The 18881-nt window shown below is 41.6% G+C and overlaps 2 protein-coding genes and 2 non-coding genes across 4 annotated transcripts; 2 read left to right on the top strand and 2 right to left on the bottom strand.

The window, feature by feature from the left end:
• Positions 1 to 4616: 4616 nt before the first annotated feature.
• Positions 4617 to 4699, top strand: trnal-cag (transfer RNA leucine (anticodon CAG)). Its single transcript has one exon. It is a non-coding gene; the product is annotated as a tRNA-Leu (tRNA).
• Positions 4700 to 5001: 302 nt separating this feature from the next.
• Positions 5002 to 5083, top strand: trnas-uga (transfer RNA serine (anticodon UGA)). The gene has a single exon. It is a non-coding gene; the product is annotated as a tRNA-Ser (tRNA).
• Positions 5084 to 9158: 4075 nt separating this feature from the next.
• Positions 9159 to 10346, bottom strand: LOC116353540 (olfactory receptor 2G6-like). Its single transcript, XM_031789412.1, has one exon. It carries the CDS (start codon positions 10185 to 10187, stop codon positions 9252 to 9254), a length of 936 nt encoding a protein of 311 aa, XP_031645272.1. The 5' UTR covers positions 10188 to 10346; the 3' UTR covers positions 9159 to 9251.
• A 2099-nt stretch (positions 10347 to 12445) lies between these two features.
• On the bottom strand, positions 12446 to 17905 carry LOC116353707 (olfactory receptor-like protein DTMT). The gene is made up of 3 exons (XM_031791422.1): positions 17238 to 17905; positions 13145 to 13262; positions 12446 to 12834 (listed from the first exon to the last, which is right to left on the bottom strand). The coding sequence occupies exons 1-3, from the start codon at positions 17865 to 17867 to the stop codon at positions 12446 to 12448; spliced, it is 1137 nt and encodes a 378-aa protein (XP_031647282.1). The 5' UTR covers positions 17868 to 17905.
• Between the last annotated feature and the right edge of the window lie 976 nt (positions 17906 to 18881).

The raw sequence follows: 18881 nt of genomic DNA on the forward strand, positions 1-18881 counted from the left end.
GAGCATACACTATGATATATTTAGAGGCTGACAGGACAATCTCCTCATTAAGGTAGAGAAAGGAACATTCAATTATCTGTCAACAGCTCTGGTGGACATTCCTGCAGTCAGCATGCAAATTGTACACTCCCTCAAAACATGAGACATCTGTGGCATTGTGTTGTATGACAAAACTGCACATTTTAGAGTGGTCTTTTATTGTCCTCAGCACAAGATGCACATGTATAATTATCATGCTGTTTAATTAACCAGCTTCTTGATATGCCATGGATTATCTTGACAAATGAGCAATGCTCACTAACAGGGATGTAAACAAATTTGTACACCAAATGTATACTTTTTGTGCGCATGGAACATTTCTGTAATTTTAAGAAAAAAAAAAATTAAAGTGAAGAGGGCACGACAAACCTATTCCCCCTGAAAATATTTTCCATGGGTCCTCAGATACTCAAAAAAGGTTCTACAGCTGCACCATCGAGAGCATCACTGCCTGGTATGGCAACTGCTTGGCCTCTGACCGCAAGGCATTACACATCTTTTCAGTCTCCTGAGGGGAATAGGTATTGTCGTGCCCGCTTCACGATTGTCTTGGTGTGCTTGGACCATGTTAGTTTGTTGGTGATGTGGACACCAAGGAACTTTAAGCTCACAACCTGCTCCACTACAGCACTGTCAATGAGAATGGGGGAGTGCTCGGTCCTCCTTTTCCTGTAGTCCACAATCATCTCCTTTGTCTAGATCACATTGAGGTAGAGTTTATTGTCCTGACACCACAGGGCCAAGTCTCTGACCTCCTCGCTATAGGCTGTCTCGTTGTTGTCGGTGATCAGGCCTACCACTGTTGTGTCATCGGCAAACTTGATGGTGTCTGAGTCATTCCTGGCCGTGCAGTCATGAGTGAACAGGGAGTACAGGAGGGGACTGAGCACACACCCCTGAGGGGCCTGTGTTGAGGATTAATGTGGCGGATGTGTTGTTACCTACCTTTACCACCTGGGGCCGGCCTGTCAGAAAGTCCAGTTTCAGAGCGAGGTGTTTAGTCCCAGGGTCCTTAGCTTTTTGATGAGTTTTGAGGGCACTATGGCTTTGAACGCTGAGCTGTAGTCAATGAATAGCATTCTTATATATGTGTTGCTTTTGTCCAGGTGTGAGAGGGCAGTGTGGAGTGCAATAGAGATTGCATCATCTGTCAATCTGTTAGGGTATGCAAATTGCAGTAGGTCTAGGGTTTCTGGGATAATGGTGTTGTGAGCCATGACCAGCCTTTCAAAGCACTGCTACGGGTCGGTATTCATTTAGGCAGGTTACCTTAGTGTTCTTGGCACAGGGTCCCAAGGGAACATCCCTGCAAACAAAAATAGGACATCCCTGGAATGTCACAAAATGGTCAGCTAAAGTTGTCAGGACGTTGTGCCATGGGCTGCTGGAGGTTGTTTAGTTCCCGGTTTGTCCCGGGGATGTTTTTTGGATGTTGTGAAATGGTTCCCTGGAGTTCTAGTTCCCAGATTGTCCCAGGGACATCCCCTGAGTATATTTAAGACATTCTTGGGAAGTTGTCATGGTCCCCTTGAGGTTTTTGCCATGAGATAGTCCCAGGTGTGATGATGTTGGTGTCCAGTATGTGGACCCAAGAGCGCTCCTCAGGACCGTACCCCTCCCAGTTTACCAGGTACTAGAGCCGACCCCCACGATGTCAGGAGTCCAGGAGGGGGTCTGCTCGATGTCCAGGGGAGGCAGAGGGGTGTTGCAGGTGACGGCATCAGCCAGGGGACCAGGAACCACCGGCTTAAGTGAAACATGAAAGCAGGGTGAGACCGCTAGTTGGTGGAGAGTTCTAAACGATAGGTTACCTCATTGACCCTCCGGAGGACATTGAAGGGGACCAGAAACCGGGGGCTCAGCTTCTGGCAGGAACGGCGGAGAGGGAGGTTCCTGGTGGAGAGCCATACGCGATCACCAGGATGGAACACGGGAGCCTCACTGCGGTGGCAGTCCACCAGATCCTTCTGACGGTGGGCTGGAGCCTCATGTGAGCAGCGTTCCACACCTCCACTGCTCGCTGGAACCACTCGTCAACTTTAGGGGCCGCGGTCTGGCTCAGAGTCCTCGGAGCCAAGGCCAGCTGATATCCCAGAACACACTGGAAGGGAGTCAACCCGGTGTAGGAGTGACTAAGTGAGTTCTGTCCGTAATCCACCCAGGGAAATAACTGGGGCATCTCACCCTACCGGTCCTGGCAGTGATTCCTCAGCAACCTCCCCAGCTCTTGGTTGGTCTTCTCCACCTGCCTGTTAAACTGAGGCCGGTACCTGGATGTGAGGCTGACCGTGGCCCCAGCTTCTCCATAAAGGCTTTCCAGACCCGCAACGTGAATTGGGGACCACAGTCGGAAATTATGTCCTCTGGAAGGCCATAGCGCCGGAAGACCTGCTGTGCCTTAGCAACCTGAAAAGTGGTAGGTAGACCAAAGAGGGATAACACGGCAGGATTTAGAGAATCTGTTAACCAACCAGAATAGTGGCAAACCCATCAGAAAGGTGGAGATATATTACAAAGTCTATGGACAGATGTGACCAAGGCCACTGAGGCACGGGAAGGGGAAGTAGTTTCCCTACTGGAGCGTGTTGGATAGATTTGGATTGAATACATAACGAACATCAGTTGACATAGTGGGCGACGTCCTGTGCCAAGTTGGGCCCCCAGTATTTATTGGAGATGGATTAGATGGTAAGGGGTGATAACAGGGTGTCCAGCGGTGAGGGATGTGTGTACCCAGGTCAACAACCGATCTCTCCCTCCTGTGGGGACATAGATGCGCTCTGGGGGGTAGGTGGCAGGAGCGGGTTCCCACCAGAGCCTGACGGATGTCCACATCTACGTCCCAAAACACGGGGCCAACGATACTGGAGGACCGATTGATGGGCTGGAGGACACTCACAGGACCCTCCACTGACGTGGAACCACAGGTTGTGGTAAAGCAGGTCGTCTGGCATCCTGGTCCCCAGGCAGTGATTCTCATATTTGACCAGGAGATGGTAGGGTTATGAAGCTGGAGCCACGGGAGGCTGAGGAGAACTGTGTACAGGTGGTGATTAAGTGAAGGCTTTCCAGTTGCGTCCCACTGTGAGGGTGAGGGGGTGCTGTGACATGAGTAATTGTGCCGGATCCCAATGGTCACATATCCAGAGCTTGGACAGGAAAATGAGAGGGGGTATGAAGTTAAATTCAGGGAGGAGGCAAAAGGGCCTGGTCGATAAAGTCCTCCAGAGTTGTAGAGACAACACTTGAGGGACAGCCAGCAGTGAAATGGGAACTAGGGGTTTGGCAGAAAACGATGATAATGGAATGCTCACACATACCTTGGGAGACAGAAGCTCTCGGGGCCGCCCCTCTACTCTAGTGGACCCCACCGGATACCACTGAAGCTGGTGCCGCTCCTGGACACAATAGGGACAGAGTACCAGCTGTCTCCGGCGAACCATACTGACATGGGTTCAGGCTCTGCCTCAGGACAGCCAAATGAGGTTCTGTTGACCGCGATACTGCAAAATTAAGCTCTGTATAGAAGCTAGTTTTCATAATCTCTTAGCCTAATTGAAAGAATAATAACACTACCATTACTTCATCACAGAGGGAAGGACCAGAAAAGCTACAATCAATTGCTGGCTAGTCAATATGTCAATCCAAGATGCAAGGTTTGTCCAATCACATGTGTAATTCATTTTTTTCCCGCCTATTTGGAGGTTAGTCCCTCATATTTGGGAGTTGCTCTGTTTCTGTTACTGCCTGAAACTATACATTCCCTATGAGACAGTAAAAATACATAATTTCTAATTGTCAGAATATTATTATAGACAATCATTTTGTCAGAATATGAATACAGAATATATATTCAAATTGGGAAAAATGTGTGTAGTGATTAAGGTAATGGAAATAACACCTAGTTAATATGAGTCGTGAATAACTATCGTATTTTTAACCTTAGTTTCCGGAAAAACAGCTAGTTGATGAGAGGCTGAAAGAGAATTGCAAGAATGGCGCAATTTCCCAGGCGGGCTACAAACAGGCAAATAACAAAAGGCATCTCGGAACTCGTCGGTCGTTGTCAGTGGATTGTACTGGCAAGAAGAACAAAAATATAGTCTGCAGGGTAATCGATGTTGCCGCATCTAAAGTCAAGCCACAGGTCACAGGTGAGCTGCCTTTGTTCAACCCTAAAAATAAATAAAAACACGATTGCGTTGAAAATACCCATTAAGCCATTTGTTAAGATTTCCCCTGTGTTGACCTGTTGTCACTCTTACCCTGGTGGTTGCTGATACTTGCAGACACTTTTTCGGTCTTATCTGAGGAATTTTATCATTTATATCAGAATAGGCATATTCTGAGGACACTTTATAGCGCTCAATCAATGACGATTTACTACGATTTTCCCATTGAAGGCCATATTGAGGTTAAATCAATGACTGGAGTTTTTAATTGATAAAAACAAATTACTTTTGAAAGTGCAAGTCAGTATTGTGCATTTACTGGACTCTGTGGTGATTTTAGGAGGCTGTGCCTATTTCTACTTTTACCCCATACTCTTTAACCCGATACCCAGTTACTTTCCTGTAGTCAGGATGGCCGAGTGTTCTAAGGCGCTGTGTTCAGGTCGCAGTCTCCCCTGGAGGCGTGGGTTTAAATCCCACTTCTGACAGTTGTTTAGCTCCTCTCATGCAGGAGTCATGCTGCTTGGCAGTAATAATAAGATGATGAAATAACAACATCACACATTGAAATAACAATGAATAATAAAACCTCTCAAATGCAAACCTGCTGGGCAAAGATCAAAGAAAATAAGAAAAAAGCCTTACTTAATAACAAATGAATGAAGGGAACATTTCATGTTATTGCATTATAATGAGTTACTACATTATCTTTCAGTTATTAAATTATAATTTGCTATAGGCTATACCTGGCGGCCCATTCACTCCTACCAAGCCCTTTTTTTCTGTCACAGTTGTCCTGGCTGAGTGGTTAAGGTGATGAACTTGAAATCCATTGGGATCTTCCCGCACAGGTTCGAATCCTGCCGACACCAAAAATGCATTTTTATGACCCCTCCGGAGGTGGAAGTTTAGTCGTGTTTCTTATACCAATCACATCCTCTCAGATCTCCACAAGTACATAGGGATTAGGTGTCCATTTGGGATAGGACTGCAGGCCATCTATCCCACCTCACACCTTCACACACCTGGTTATCCATCCTTCTAGCTCTATAGGCCACAGTAGCATAGGTTACAGGTTTGTGAGATACCATGATACACTCAACAATAAAACAACATGATTCTCATGAATAACCATTTAGCCATTTGCCAAGATTTCCCCCATTTTGACCTGTTGTCACTCTTACCTTTACGGATAGCTCCAGACACTTTTTTTGGTCCTATCTGAGGCATTTTTAAATTCATGTCAAAATGGCCATATTCTGAAGACATTGTTATAGTCTGCAGTGTAATCGAAGTCGCCGCATCTAAAGTCAATCCACAGGTCATAGGTGAGAACCCTTGTTAAACCCTAAAAGATGGAGAAAAAAATAACGATTTTGTTGAAAATAACCATTAAATTAAACTGAAATTCAGAATGTGATATTTCAGTTCAGTATTATTTTATCTTGTTTACTCAATTTACATCACAAAAATCTGTAGCCTACATTCAACCATACTTTCTAGTTACATGCATATTGTTGTTATTGCATTAATGAAACAAGGAATTGCCTTCAAAAGCAGTCGTGTTGATCGATTTGATTTAGAGAAATACACAGAGGAAGAGGCCTGGCTAAGAACATAGAAAGATGCGTTTTTAGAACTCAATAACCTATAAAAACATACATTATTTGACAGTATTGTCCCCATAAGCATTATTGACATTTATTTTCAGAGAGTATTAAGAATAAAGCACACTTGACAGAGTAGCTTTGCATATTGTTGTACAGTATATGTTAGGTTACCCAATGTCTCACCAGGAAGAGGATTGGCCATTCCTGTTATAACATTTGGAAGTACTAACTATACTAACTATACATACTAACTATACAATACTATAACCAATAAGCATACTATATACTCAAAACACGTCACAAATAGTACAGTTAGTGTGGTTAGTATGAGTATTCGAACACAGCTTATTAACTGTGTTACTGTTTTGGACGTACAAATGCTTCCCACACACAAGAACACACACAAGACACACACAAGAAATACTTACATCAAAGCACGACTCCAATACACACACCTCTTTGGATGTCAACTAACATGCTATTTGACATTTACAATTAACTTTGTGGTTGAACTTATTTTCTCAAAGCTGCACTACCCCCACAAAGTTACACTTTCAAACTTGGTGAACTTACATTGCAGGTGAGTATTTTACATATAGAATTCAATCTTTGTTAGAGGATCCATTCAAGACCAGATCAGGGTGGCTGAATACAGATGAATTACTACAAAATATGTAACTTCAACAAGAAACTCAATACAGAGAATTGGCAAACCTTTTTTTATTTTACTTGCACTTGTATGTTCTACTCTATTGTTGAAAAACATACATAGTTTTTGGCCCTGGCACTGAAATAAAATAGTTAAAACTAGGTTTGAGGTGTCAGTTATTGAATTTTGCACTTCCGTTGAACACGATACTGCAACAATGTAGCTCTGTATAGTAGGCTATTTTCCATTCTGTTATGCTAGTAGAAAACATCATAACACTACATCAGGGAGGGAAGGGCCAACAAAGCTACAATCAATGGTTGGCTAGTCAATATGTCAATCCAACTCAAGGTTATTCCAATGACAAGTGTAAATCATTTGGTTTACTGCCTGAAGCTATACATAGCCTACTTTGTGCCATTTCTAAAACAATCATCGTTGTTATTCTGTCTCTCACTGTTCAAATAAACCTACCATTAAAGGTATAGACTGATCATTTCTTTGTCGGTGGGCAAACATACAAAATCAGCAGGGGATCAAATACTTTTTTCCCTCACTGTACATGCTAATTTTTTAAAAATGTAGTGATTATATTAAATAGAAATTCAGAATGTGATATTTCTGTTCAACATTTCTTGTATCTTGTTTATGCACATTATTTCACTCTAAAGGTGTATCCTATATTCAACCATACTTTCTAGTTACATGCATATTATTCTTATTGCATCAATGAATTTTCAATTTATTTTGAGAGATACACTGAGGAGTTATGGTTATAAGCACATAGATGCATTATCACAACTTAATAACCTAAAAAAACTATATTTTGGGATTTGTGTATGAAATGGAACCAGGGGCTGAAGGCTTGAAGACCGATATTCTGATGTTTTTTGAAAGCGCAAAGTGAGTTTTTATTAGAGTCATTATAGCGATGTAACGTTATTGATCTGTCAGTTTTCCTAAATAACTCCCTGCTTTTCACACTATTGTATAAACAGCTCTACAGGCTTCACTGTCATGGTGCACCGTCAGTACACAACACTATGCTCATCATGTCTTAGCAGGATCAGATGGTGACCGGTGTCCCAGCAGGGTCAGACAGCGAGGGAAGGCCAGTCTTTAGAGCGCAGGTGAATTTTGCAGTCTATTATAATAATCAGTGAATAGATACAAAGATCCATCTTGAGTTGATGGGTAGACTACAGTCTGAGATCTGGGAATAATGGTCATTTCAATTATTGAACCATTGACTCTATTCTTGGATAATATAATGTATAAATGTATAACACCAAGGCAATTCTTTGCCATGCCTCATCTGAGCTGGCTACATTCTGGCAAAGACTATGTTCTTTTGTCTCAGCATTTCTACAGATTCTCACTTTCCCTTTTTTGTTTGCTTGGAAATGTTGATACTGGAGGCTGTTAAAATAAGAAACGGTGTAACCATAGCATGTATAGCAGCTAAGAAATGCTTTGCCAATAATTGGAAGGTTGGTCATCCTCCCACAATGTCACAATGGATGGCAGAAATGTCAAATAATGTATCACTAGATTTGATTTATTACTAGATTAAGGGTATACTGTACAACTTTGATAAGGTCTGGGTAACCTTATGGAATACTGTATGACAAATGGGGTCTGTAATGAAAACATTTGTATTTTTTGTCAAGCAGTCACAAATATATATATTTATGGCACACGAGACACTTCTCTGATTTGCGCCTGTCTCAGTGGACTAATCCACTGAGGAGGCAGCGGGATGCCACGGTCCAGAAATATCTCTCTCATTTCATGAGTATTCATTGTTTCATAACTTCATTGTGTGCATTGTTTGCTGTCTCTATCAATTCCCCATTACAAATATCACCAGTAGTAGCCTACATTTACAGTTAATTCACATAATTTGGAATCTGCAATGTTTATTTGGTTAGGGTAATTTACTGTTCTCAATGTCGGAGTGGATATGTGTTTTGCAGAACTCACAACCTATGCTCTTATTATGCATATAGAAGTAGGACTAGTCGACCTGGCTTGCGTGCAAATGTAGGCCTATAAATGTGCCCATTTAGGGATGTCCGATAGTATTTCTGATTGTCTTAACGCATCACCACTAATGAGGTATGGAGCTTCTCAAAGTAATTTTTCTACACCTCAAACAGTAAGTAAACAGTCTGTTTTTAGAATACGTTAAGAATGACAATAGTATTTGAACAGTATTTCCATCTCACTCCCTTTTGATAACCACTCGGCATGAAAGGGAAAATTGTTGTGCTCTGATCCAGTGGAAACGTCACAAAATAACTGACCCAGTTGATAGTTGATACAGTGTTTCGAGATGGTTGCAGACAGGCCATGGATAGCCAATGTGATTTATAGGATATTTATTTGTATCAGGATATTTTCCGTGTTGACTTTATGTCGGCTTTTTTTTACATAGTTGGCAGTGGCAATAACAGTTACATTTAGACTTGTATCATTTTCATTTAGATTAATATTGTAGAAGGTGGATTAACCACAGACAATGATTGAGATACAAAGACTATTAATAATTAAATGAAATTGTTCCATGAATATGTGCCTATGAAAATCATAACTGTCTCGCAGGTTGGTAGAAATGGTAAGTTAAATAGGCACATTGGATGTGTCTATATATGGAAAAATCTGTTTTCAAATTTAGACAAATCGATTGGTTGAAAGAAAAGACCACTTTTGGTTGACCAAGGCCCACGTTATCCTTGCTTCTGACATAAAGCAGTTTCCCTGTTGTGTAGGATCATGTAACTAACATTTCATATCAATGATTTTATGTGCATTACACTTTCTAAAAACTGCCCTTCGAATCTTCTGGAGGTTAAGTCCATATATGAGAGGGTTAAAGACAGGTGGTATAACAAGGAATTGTACAGCCATTGCATTACGCATATTTAGTGTACTATTTACATTATTCCATCCTTGCAACGTGTCAAACAGGGTCACTGTGATGAAAATAAATATCGTTATTAAATGTGGCACACATGTCTGTGTGAACTTAATCCTTCCCTTTGCTGACTTTACACAAGTCCTGACAATCTGACAGTAAGAAAATACAATGAAAAGTATCTGTAAAACATTAACCACTATTACAAATTTGTTCAAATTCTGATTGAAGGTTATGGGTAAACATGCATGTTTCAGTATAGACGGAATGTCACAGAATATCTTATCAATGCGAGATCCACACAAAGAAATTCTGACAGCTAAACTAAGTGCTATGAGTGCTATAAATAAAGGACAACACCAAGAAAATAAGAGTAAATTTCTAACAGTTAAAGATGTCACAATGGTATGATATAGTAGTGGTCTGCATATTGCCACATACCTGTCGTAAGACATCACTGTTAGAGTAGAAATTTCACACATGACAGATGTGTATATGACATAGGCTTGAGTGAAACATCCACCATAAGATATCACCTGAACATCTGACTGAAGGTCCAGTAACAACTTGGGGTAGAAACCAGCAGTTCCATACAATCCATTGATACATAAACTACACAGAAAGATATACATGGGCTCATGGAGACCTTTCTCCTGAATGACTGTTATGATCAGAGTCAAATTCACAGTGATGATGAGAAGGTATGTGATAAGAGGCAATATAAAATAAACAGATTTGTTGTTAAATGTCTCTTGTAAGCCAAAGAGATAAAATAACTTGACTTGGGTTGAGTTCTCCATAGCTTTTGTTACTTTTCTTCCTCTGGTCAATGCAGCAATTCGTAGTCCTTACAAGGCTTCAGTGTGTATGGAGGTGAATGAATTCAAGAGTGAATCATCTGATTCTGTTTAGGCTCAGAAACTTGTGTCCATGTGTCTTCTTGCTTGAGAGAGTGATACTGCTCCAATAACTTGTGCTGGTAGCCTCTAAATATATCATAGTGTATGATCACATGGGATTGTAGTTTCAGTGTCAACATGTAACCACTCCATAGAGATGGAACTACATTGAGTTTATGACAACCAACTAATTGGATTATATTTACTCTATTTATGTATTAACCCAGCAAACAGAGGCTGTCCTAAGGACATTAGGTCCATTTCAGGCAGCGTTTACCAAACTCTGTCCTGGGGACCCCAAGGGGTGCACAAGCATTTTTTTTGCCCAGCACTACATAGCTGATTCAAAACATCAAAGATTGATGATTAGTTGATTATTTGAATCAGCTGTGTAGTGCTAGGGCAAAAACCAAAACGTTCACCCCTTGGGGTCACCAGGTCAAAGTTCGGGAAGTGCTGCTTTAAGGGTTTCAGCGAGGCATTATCCCACTGATGTTCTGAGGACATTGAAGGAACATTAAAACATAACATTAACCTCGGGACCATAAGAGGGTGTTCAGTACAGATACCGGTTTGGTTGCAGTATAACGTTATGATAAGATATACTGAACAAAAATGTAATAAAAATGCAAAAAAAAAAAAATGCAATTGTGTTCATTGTCCATAGCTTATGACTGTCCATACCATAACCCCCCCACCACCACCGCGTTGACAACGTTAACATCCGCAAATCACTCTTTCACACGATGCCATACACGTGGTCAGCAGATGTGAGGTCGGTTGGACCTACGCTACCGTTCAAAGAGAAAGCCATATCTCAGATTGGCCAATAAAAAGAAAAGATTAAGATGGGCAAAAGAACACAGACACTGGACAGAGGAACTCTGCCTAGAAGGCCAGCATCCCGGAGTCGCCTCTTCACTGTTGACGTTGAGACTGTTGTTTAGCGGGTACTATTTAATGAAGCTGCCAACTGAGGACTTGTGAGACATCTGTTTCTCAAATTAGACACTCTAATGTACTTGTCCTCTTGCTCAGTTCTGCACCGTGGCCTCCCACTCCTCTTTCTATTCTAGTTAGAGCCAGTATGCACTGTTCTGTGAAGGGAGTATTACACAGCGTTGTACGAGATCTTCAGTTTCTTGGCAATTTCTCGCATGGAATAGCCTTAATTTCTCAGAACAAGAATAGACTGGCGAGTGTAAGAAGAAAGTTCTTTGTTCCTGGCCATTTGAGCCTGTAATCGAACCGACAAATGCTGATGCTCCAGATTCTCAACTAGTCTAAAGAAGGCCAGTTTTATTGCCTCTCTAATCAGAACAACAGTTTTCAGCTGTGCTAACATAATTTCAAAAGGGTTTTCTAATGATAAATTAGCCTTTTAAAATTATAAACTTGGATTAGCTAACATAACGTGCCATTGGAACACAGGAGTGATGGTTGCTGATAATGGGCCTCTGTACGCCTATGTAGATATTCCATAAAAAATCAGCCGTTTCCAGCTACAATAGTCATTTACAACATTAACAATGTCTACACTGTATTTATGATAAATTTTATGTTATTTTAATAGACAAAAAATGTGCTTGTCTTTCAAAAACAAGGCCATTTCTAAGTGACCCCAAACATTTACATAATAGGATTGAAAAGTGGTAGACATTATTAGAAAGTAAATTAATAAATGTATATGTGGAAGATATAGTCTCCTATCTTAATGTATGGCCTTTCTCTTGCATTTCAAAGATAATGAAAAAAAAGAAGACGCATGTTTTTTTGTTTGCATTTGTCACGATCCTCTTCCTGGAAATGACTGGACCAAAGCGCAGCGTAGTACGTGTTTATGATATTTTATTAAACACTTGAACAAAAATAACAAAGAGGAAAACGAACAGTTCTGTAAGGAAACTAAACCATACAGAAAACAACTACCCACAAAAACCATGTGGGCAAAAGAGACAACAACAGACAGCTGTCCCTGATTGAGAATCATACCCGGCCAAAGCAAAGAAATACAAAAACATAGAAAAAAGAACATAGAATACCCACCCAAACCACACCCTGACCAAACCAAAATAGAGACATAAAAAGCTCTAAGGTCAGGGCATGACAGTACCCCCCCCCCCCCCAAAAGGTGCGGGCACTGGCCGCAAAACCTGAACTTATAGGGGAGGGCCTGGGTGGGCATTTCTCCGCGGTGGCGGCTCTGGTGAGGGACTTAGACCCCACTCCACCTCTGGCTTGGCCCACTTAGGTGGCACCTCTAGAGCAGGGACCCTCGCCGCCGACCCCGGACTGGGGACCCTCGTAGAGAGCCCCGGACCGGAGGACGTCGCTGGAAGCTCCGGACCGAAGGGCGCCTCTGGAAGCTCCGGACCGAAGGGCGCCTCTGGACGCTCCGGACCGAAGGGCGCCTCTGGACGCTCCGGAACGAAGGGCGCCTCTGGACGCTCCGGACCGAAGGGCGCCTCTGGACGCTTCGGACCGAAGGGCGCCTCTGGACGCTCCGGACCGAAGGGCGCCTCTGGACGCTCCGGACTGAAGGGCGCCTCTGGAGGGAGGAGACACAGAGACAGCCTGGTACGTGGGGCTGCCATAGAGTCCACCAGCTGGGGAGACCTACAGGAGGCCTGGTGCGTGGAAGAGGTTCCGGATGAACCGGGCTGTGAACCGGGCTGTGGGGGAGCACTAGAGCTCTGGTGTGCAGCCTTGGCACCACTCCTCCAGGCTGAATGCCCACTTTAGCCCGGCCCCTCCAGAGTGCAGGCACAGGTCGAACCGGGCTGTGGGGGAGCACTGGAGATCTGGTGCTTAACACTCGCACCTCTCCCGTAGGCTCAATGCCCACATTCGCCCGGCACGGGCAGAGCGCAGGCATAGGGCGAACTGAACCCTCGCAGCTCCCCGGAGACACATTATGCAGAGCCGGCGCAGGATACCCTGGGCCGAAGCGGCGCACCGGAGACCAAACGCGCTGAGCTGGCACAATCCGTTAAAATAAATGAGTACTATCTTAAACCTTTTCTCTATCTCCATCCATTTTACCATGCAAGTCCACTATCACGAATACGTGGTGGTGAAGTTGTTCTCTGATCAGCAGTCAGAGACATGAGATACAGGAGTCCATTCTGTTCCAAGTAAATTACCTTGGCTCTCCTCTTTGCAAAGCACTTCTTGCAGGTAACCATGACATCACCCCGTAACTAAATCCTTAGTTGTACTGAGAGTTCCTCTAATTTCTTTGACGCTATATAAAGGCATTGTGCAAAGGACATTTGTCACGAAGAGAAGATGATGACCAGCTGCTTTCTATTGGTTGGAAAGATAGTTCGAAACTGAATGAATTTGATAGTCATTGCTAAACAATATGAGTAGTGAAGCAAAAGGATGAAATTAAAACCTATTATAGGATAGCTCTCCACAAGGTGGGTTGGGCATGAAATGACAGCATTCTGTTCAATACTGAGCCATGCTGACTGACAAGTGGCGTGGATTGGTACAGGGCAATTCCCCCTGATAACAGAGTGATGCTGAGATTCAGATTTTTTACTTTAAAATATACTGAACAAAAATATAAATGGAACATGTAATGTGTTGGTCCCATGTTTCATGAGCTGAAATAAAATATCCTGGAAATATTCCATACAAATTTTGTGGCCAAATTTGTTTACATCCCTGTTAGTGAGCATTTCTCACTTGCCAATATAATCCATCCACCTGACAGGTGTGGCATATCAAGGAACTGATCATTATGCAGGTGCACCTTGTGCTGGGAACAATAAAAGACCACTCTAAAATGTGCAGTGTTGTCACACAACACAATGCCACAGATGTTTCAAGTTTTGAGGGAATGTGCAATTGGCATGCTGACTGCAGGAATGTCCACCAGAGCTGTTGTCAGATAATTGAATGTTAATTTCTCTACCATAAGCCACCTCTAACACTGTATTAGAGAATTTAGCAGTGCGTACAACTAACCTCACAACTCCAAGACTACGTGTAACCATGCCAGCCCAGGACCTCCACATCCGGCTACTTCACCTGCGGGATCGTCTGAGACCATCCACCCGGAAAGCTGATGAAACTGCAGGTTTAAACCATTTTTGCACAAACTGTCAGAAAACGTCTCAGGAGAGCTCCTCTGCGTGCTCGTAGTGCTCACCAGGGTCTTACGTGGCTGCAGTTAAGCGTCGTAACTGACTTCAGTGGGCAAATGCTCATCTTCGATGGCCACTGGCATGCTGGAGAAGTCTGCACCGGGCAGATTGCAGACAGCGTGTTTGGCGTCATGTGGGTGAGGTGTATGCAGATGTCGAACAGAGTTCCCCATGGTGAAAGTGAAGTTATGGTATGGACAGGCATAAGCTATGGCCACGAACAGAATTTTATTTTATCAATGCCAAATTTAATGCACAGAGATACCATGATGAGATCTCATTGTCATGCCATTTATCCGCCGCCACACCTCATGTTTCAGCATGATAATGCACAGCTCCATGTCGCAAGGATCTGTACATACAGAAGTCAGAAGTTTACATACACTTAGGCTGGAGTCATTAAAACTTGTGTTACTTTCTAGTTACATGCATATTATTCTTATTGCATCAATGAATTTTCAATTTATTTTGAGAGATACACTGAGGAGTTATGGTTATAAGCACATAGATGCATTATCACAACTTAATAACCTAAAAAAACTTTATTTTGGGATTTGTGTATGAAATGGAACCAGGGGCTGAAGGCTTGAAGACCGATATTCTGATGTTTTTTGAAAGCGCAAAGTGAGTTTTTATTAGAGTCATTATAGCGATGTAACGTTATTGATCTGTCAGTTTTCCTAAATAACTCCCTGCTTTTCACACTATTGTATAAACAGCTCTACAGGCTTCACTGTCATGGTGCACCGTCAGTACACAACACTATGCTCATCATGTCTTAGCAGGATCAGATGGTGACCGGTGTCCCAGCAGGGTCAGACAGCGAGGGAAGGCCAGTCTTTAGAGCGCAGGTGAATTTTGCAGTCTATTATAATAATCAGTGAATAGATACAAAGATCCATCTTGAGTTGATGGGTAGACTACAGTCTGAGATCTGGGAATAATGGTCATTTCAATTATTGAACCATTGACTCTATTCTTGGATAATATAATGTATAAATGTATAACACCAAGGCAATTCTTTGCCATGCCTCATCTGAGCTGGCTACATTCTGGCAAAGACTATGTTCTTTTGTCTCAGCATTTCTACAGATTCTCACTTTCCCTTTTTTGTTTGCTTGGAAATGTTGATACCGGAGGCTGTTAAAATAAGAAACGGTGTAACCATAGCATGTATAGCAGCTAAGTAATGCTTTGCCAATAATTGGAAGGTTGGTCATCCTCCCACAATGTCACAATGGATGGCAGAAATGTCAAATGATGTATCACTAGATTTGATTTATTACTAGATTAAGGGTATACTGTACAACTTTGATAAGGTCTGGGTAACCTTATGGAATACTGTATGACAAATGGGGTCTGTAATGAAAACATTTGTATTTTTTGTCAAGCAGTCACAAATATATATATTTATGGCACACGAGACACTTCTCTGATTTGCGCCTGTCTCAGTGGACTAATCCACTGAGGAGGCAGCGGGATGCCACGGTCCAGAAATATCTCTCTCATTTCATGAGTATTCATTGTTTCATAACTTCATTGTGTGCATTGTTTGCTGTCTCTATCAATTCCCCATTACAAATATCACCAGTAGTAGCCTACATTTACAGTTAATTCACATAATTTGGAATCTGCAATGTTTATTTGGTTAGGGTAATTTACTGTTCTCAATGTCGGAGTGGATATGTGTTTTGCAGAACTCACAACCTATGCTCTTATTATGCATATAGAAGTAGGACTAGTCGACCTGGCTTGCGTGCAAATGTAGGCCTATAAATGTGCCCATTTAGGGATGTCCGATAGTATTTCTGATTGTCTTAACGCATCACCACTAATGAGGTATGGAGCTTCTCAAAGTAATTCTTCTACACCTCAAACAGTAAGTAAACAGTCTGTTTTTAGAATCCGTTAAGAATGACAATAGTATTTAAACAGTATTTCCATCTCTCTCCCTTTTGATAACCACTCGGCATGAAAGGGAAAATTGTTATGCTCTGATCCAGTGGAAACGTCACAAAATAACTGACCCAGTTGATAGTTGATACAGTGTTTCGAGATGGTTCCAGACAGGCCATGGATAGCCAATGTGATTTATAGGATATTTAATTGTATCTGTGTTGGCTTTATGTCGGCTTTTTTTTACATAGTTGGCAGTGGCAATAACAGTTACATTTAGACTTGTATCATTTTCATTTAGATTAATATTGTAGAATGTTGATTAACCACAGACAATGATTGAGATACAAAGACTATTAATAATTAAATGAAACTGTTCCATGAATATGTGCCTATGAAAATCCTAACTGTCTCGCAGGTTGGTAGAAATGGTAAGATAAATAGGCACATTGGATGTGTCTATCTATGGAAAAATCTGTTTTAAAATTTAGACAAATCGATTGGTTGAAAGAAAAGACCACTTTTGGTTGACCAAGGCCCACGTTATCCTTGCTTCTGATATAAAGCAGTTTCTCTGTTGTGTAGGATCATGTAACTAACATCTCATATCAATGATTTTATGTGCATTACACTTTCTAAAAACTGCCCTTCGAATCTGCTGGAGGTTAAGTCCATATATGACAGGGTTAAAGACAGGTGGTATAACAAGGAATTGTACAGCCATTGCATTACGCATATTTAGTGTACTATTTACATTATTCCACCCTTGCAAATTGTCAAACAGGGTCACTGTGATGAAAATAAATATTGTTATTAAATGTGGCACACATGTCTGTGTGAACTTAATCCTTCCCTTAGCTGACTTTACACAAGTCCTGACAATCATACAGTAAGAAAATACAATGAAAAGTATCTGTAAAACATTAACCACTATTACAAATTTGTTCAAATTCTGATTGATGGTTATGGGTAAACATGCATGTTTCAGTATAGACGGAATATCACAGAAGATCTTATCAATGCGAGATCCACACAAAGAAATTCTGACAGCTAAACTAAGTGCTATGAGTGCTATAAATAAAGGACAACACCAAGAAAATAAGAGTAACTTTCTAACAGTTAAAGATGTCACAATGGTATGATATAGTAGTGGTCTACATATTGCCACATACCTGTCGTAAGACATCACTGTTAGAGTAGAAATTTCACACATGACAGATGTGTATATGACATAGGCTTGAGTGAAACATCCACCATAAGATATCACCTGAACATCTGACTGAAGGTCCAGTAACAACTTGGGGTAGAAACCAGCAGTTCCATACAATCCATTGACACATAGACTACACAGAAAGATATACATGGGCTCATGGAGACCTTTCTCCTGAATTATTGTTATGATCAGAGTCAGATTCACAGTGATGATGAGAAGGTATGTGATAAGAGGCAATATAAAATAAACAGATTTGTTGTTAAATGTCTCTTGTAAGCCAAAGAGATAAAATAACTTGACTTGGGTTGAGTTCTCCATAGCTTTTGTTACTTTTCTTCCTCTGGTCAATGCAGCAATTCGTAGTCCTTACAAGCATTGAGTGTGTATGGAGGTCAATGAATTCAAGAGTGAATCATTTGATTCTGTGTAGGCTCAGAAACTTGTGTCCATGTGTCTTCTTGCTTGAGAGAGGGATTCTGCTCCAATAACTTGTGCTGGTAGCCTCTAAATATATCATAGTGTATGATCACATGGGATTGTAGTTTCAGTGTCAACATGTAACCACTCCATAGAGATGGATCGACATTGAGTTTATGACAACCAACTAATTGGATTATATTTATGTATTAACCCAGCAAACAGAGGCTGTCCTAAGGACATTAGGTCCATTTCAGGCAGCGTTTACCAAACTCTGTCCTGGGGACCCCAAGGGGTGCACAAGCATTTTCTTTGCCCAGCACTACATAGCTGATTCAAAACATCAAAGATTGATGATTAGTTGATTATTTGAATCAGCTGTGTAGTCCTAGGGCAAAAAACAAAACGTTCACCCCTTGGGGTCACCAGGTCAAAGTTTGGGAAATGCTGCTTTAAGGGTTTCAGCGAGACATTATCCCACTGATGTTCTGAGGACATTGAAGGAACATTAAAACATGACATTAACCTCGGGACCATAAGAGGGTGTTCAGTACAGATACCGGTTTGGTTGCAGTATAACGTTATGATAAGATATACTGAACAAAAATTTAAACGTAACATGCATCAATTTAAAATATTTGACCTAGTTACAGTTCATATAAGGAAATCAATCAATTGAAATAAATGAATTATGCCCTAATCTATGGATTTCACATAACTGGGAATACAGATATGCATCTGTTGGTCACAGATACAGTACCTTGAAAAAAGATAGGGGTGTGGATCAGACAACCAGTCAGTATTTGGTGTGACTTCTGAGCAGGCAGTTAACCCACTGTTCCTAGGCCGTCATTGAAAATAGGAGTTTGTTCTTAACTGACTTGTCTAGTTAAATAAAGGTAAAATAAAAATAAA

Source organism: Oncorhynchus kisutch, linkage group LG15, assembly GCF_002021735.2.
Source record: "Oncorhynchus kisutch isolate 150728-3 linkage group LG15, Okis_V2, whole genome shotgun sequence".
Lineage (NCBI taxonomy): Eukaryota > Metazoa > Chordata > Actinopteri > Salmoniformes > Salmonidae > Oncorhynchus > Oncorhynchus kisutch.

Excerpts from the sequence above, each read along its gene's own strand:
- LOC116353707 (XM_031791422.1), bottom strand. The coding sequence starts at position 17,867 with ATGGAGAACTCAACCCAAGTCAAGTTATTTTATCTCTTTGGCTTACAA. Across the intron at positions 13,263-17,237 it reads TTTTACAGATACTTTTCATT|CTCAGCGCGTTTGGTCTCCG; the intron begins GTATTTTCTTAC and ends GGATTGTGCCAG. Across the intron at positions 12,835-13,144 it reads CCTATGCCTGCGCTCTGCCC|AGGCGCCCTTCAGTCCGGAG; the intron begins GTGCCGGGCGAA and ends TCCTCCCTCCAG.
- LOC116353540 (XM_031789412.1), bottom strand. The coding sequence starts at position 10,187 with ATGGAGAACTCAACCCAAGTCAAGTTATTTTATCTCTTTGGCTTACAA.